The following is a 1,255-nucleotide window of genomic DNA, read 5'->3' on the forward strand; positions in this document are numbered from 1 at the left end:
CAACACCCCTCCTAAAATGCATCCCGACTTCTGCCACAAAGGAGGTCTTGGAAGAAGTCCACAACAGAATGTGCGGTAACCACCTCGGAGCACGGGCATGTCCAAAAAGATACTCCGCGCTGGCTTCTACTGGCCAATTCTACAGAAAGAAGCGACCGAGTTCATCAAAACATGCCCTCCATGCCAGAAACATGCCAACTTCCATATCACCCCACCCGAAGAGCTCATTTGCATCACCTCACCCTAGCCGTTCGCAAAGTGGGGGCTTGACCTCCTCGGACCACTACCCTAGGGATCAGGGCAAGTCAAATTCCTCATCATAGGAATAGACTACTTCACAAATTGGATCGAAGTAGAACCATTGGCTACCACCACCACCCAAAGAAGTTGGAAGTTCCTATACCGAAATATTGTCACAAGGTTTGGCATTCCTCATTCCATCATCACGAACAATGGGACCCAGTTCACTGATACTGGTTTTAGGAACCTAGTAGCAGATCTAAAAATCAAGCACCAGTTCACTTCAATGGAACACCCACAAGCTAACGGACAGGTCGAGGCCGCAAACAATGTTATATTATCCGGCCTAAAACGTCAACTACAGGACGCGAAGGGAGCCTGGGCTGAAGAGCTTCTCCAAGTCCTATGGGCGTACCAAACAACACCACACTCTACCATGGGCGAATCCCCCTTCCGACTTGCTTACGGAATGGAGGCAATGATCCCCATTGAAGTAGATGAAGGATCCCCTAGGGTGGTCTTCTACAATGAGGACAGCAACTCCCAAGAGCAGAAAGAAGAACTCGACCTGCTTCCAGAAGTCCGAGAAAGAGCTCGGATTAGAGAGGAAGCTCTGAAGCGATGAATGGCATCAAGGTACAACCGAAAAGTAATCCAGCGAAGCCTCGCCACCAACGACCTCATCTAGATCTAAAATGACATCGGAACAGGTCGGTCAGGGGAAGGAAAGCTAGCAGCTAACTGGAAAGGACCATACTGGGTCACGGAAGTGCTAGGAAAAGGTTACTATAGGGTGGCTGGCGTTAGAATTTCTGCCAGTAAAGAATGTCATAAAAACAGTCGCGTTGTAGATATAGTCTCTAAACCGACAAAAATCCCTTCGTACAAACGTTTTGGTTGTCACAAGTAACAAACCCCTTAAAATTGATAACCGAGTATTTAAACCTCGGGTCGTCTTCTCAAGGAATTGCAGGGAGGTATGTTCTTATTATTGGTTATGAAGATTGTAAATTAG

At 47.3% G+C, this 1,255-nt stretch overlaps 1 protein-coding gene across 1 annotated transcript; it reads left to right on the forward strand.

The window, feature by feature from the left end:
• Positions 1 to 526: 526 nt before the first annotated feature.
• On the forward strand, positions 527 to 865 carry LOC112735187 (uncharacterized). Its single transcript, XM_025784755.1, has one exon. It carries the CDS (start codon positions 527 to 529, stop codon positions 863 to 865), a length of 339 nt encoding a protein of 112 aa, XP_025640540.1.
• The last annotated feature ends 390 nt before the right edge of the window (positions 866 to 1,255 follow it).

Source organism: Arachis hypogaea, chromosome 13 (assembly GCF_003086295.3).
Source record: "Arachis hypogaea cultivar Tifrunner chromosome 13, arahy.Tifrunner.gnm2.J5K5, whole genome shotgun sequence".
In the NCBI taxonomy this organism is placed as follows: domain Eukaryota; kingdom Viridiplantae; phylum Streptophyta; class Magnoliopsida; order Fabales; family Fabaceae; genus Arachis; species Arachis hypogaea.

Coding starts and splice junctions, on each gene's coding strand:
- LOC112735187 (XM_025784755.1), top strand. CDS start 527: ATGGAACACCCACAAGCTAACGGACAGGTCGAGGCCGCAAACAATGTT.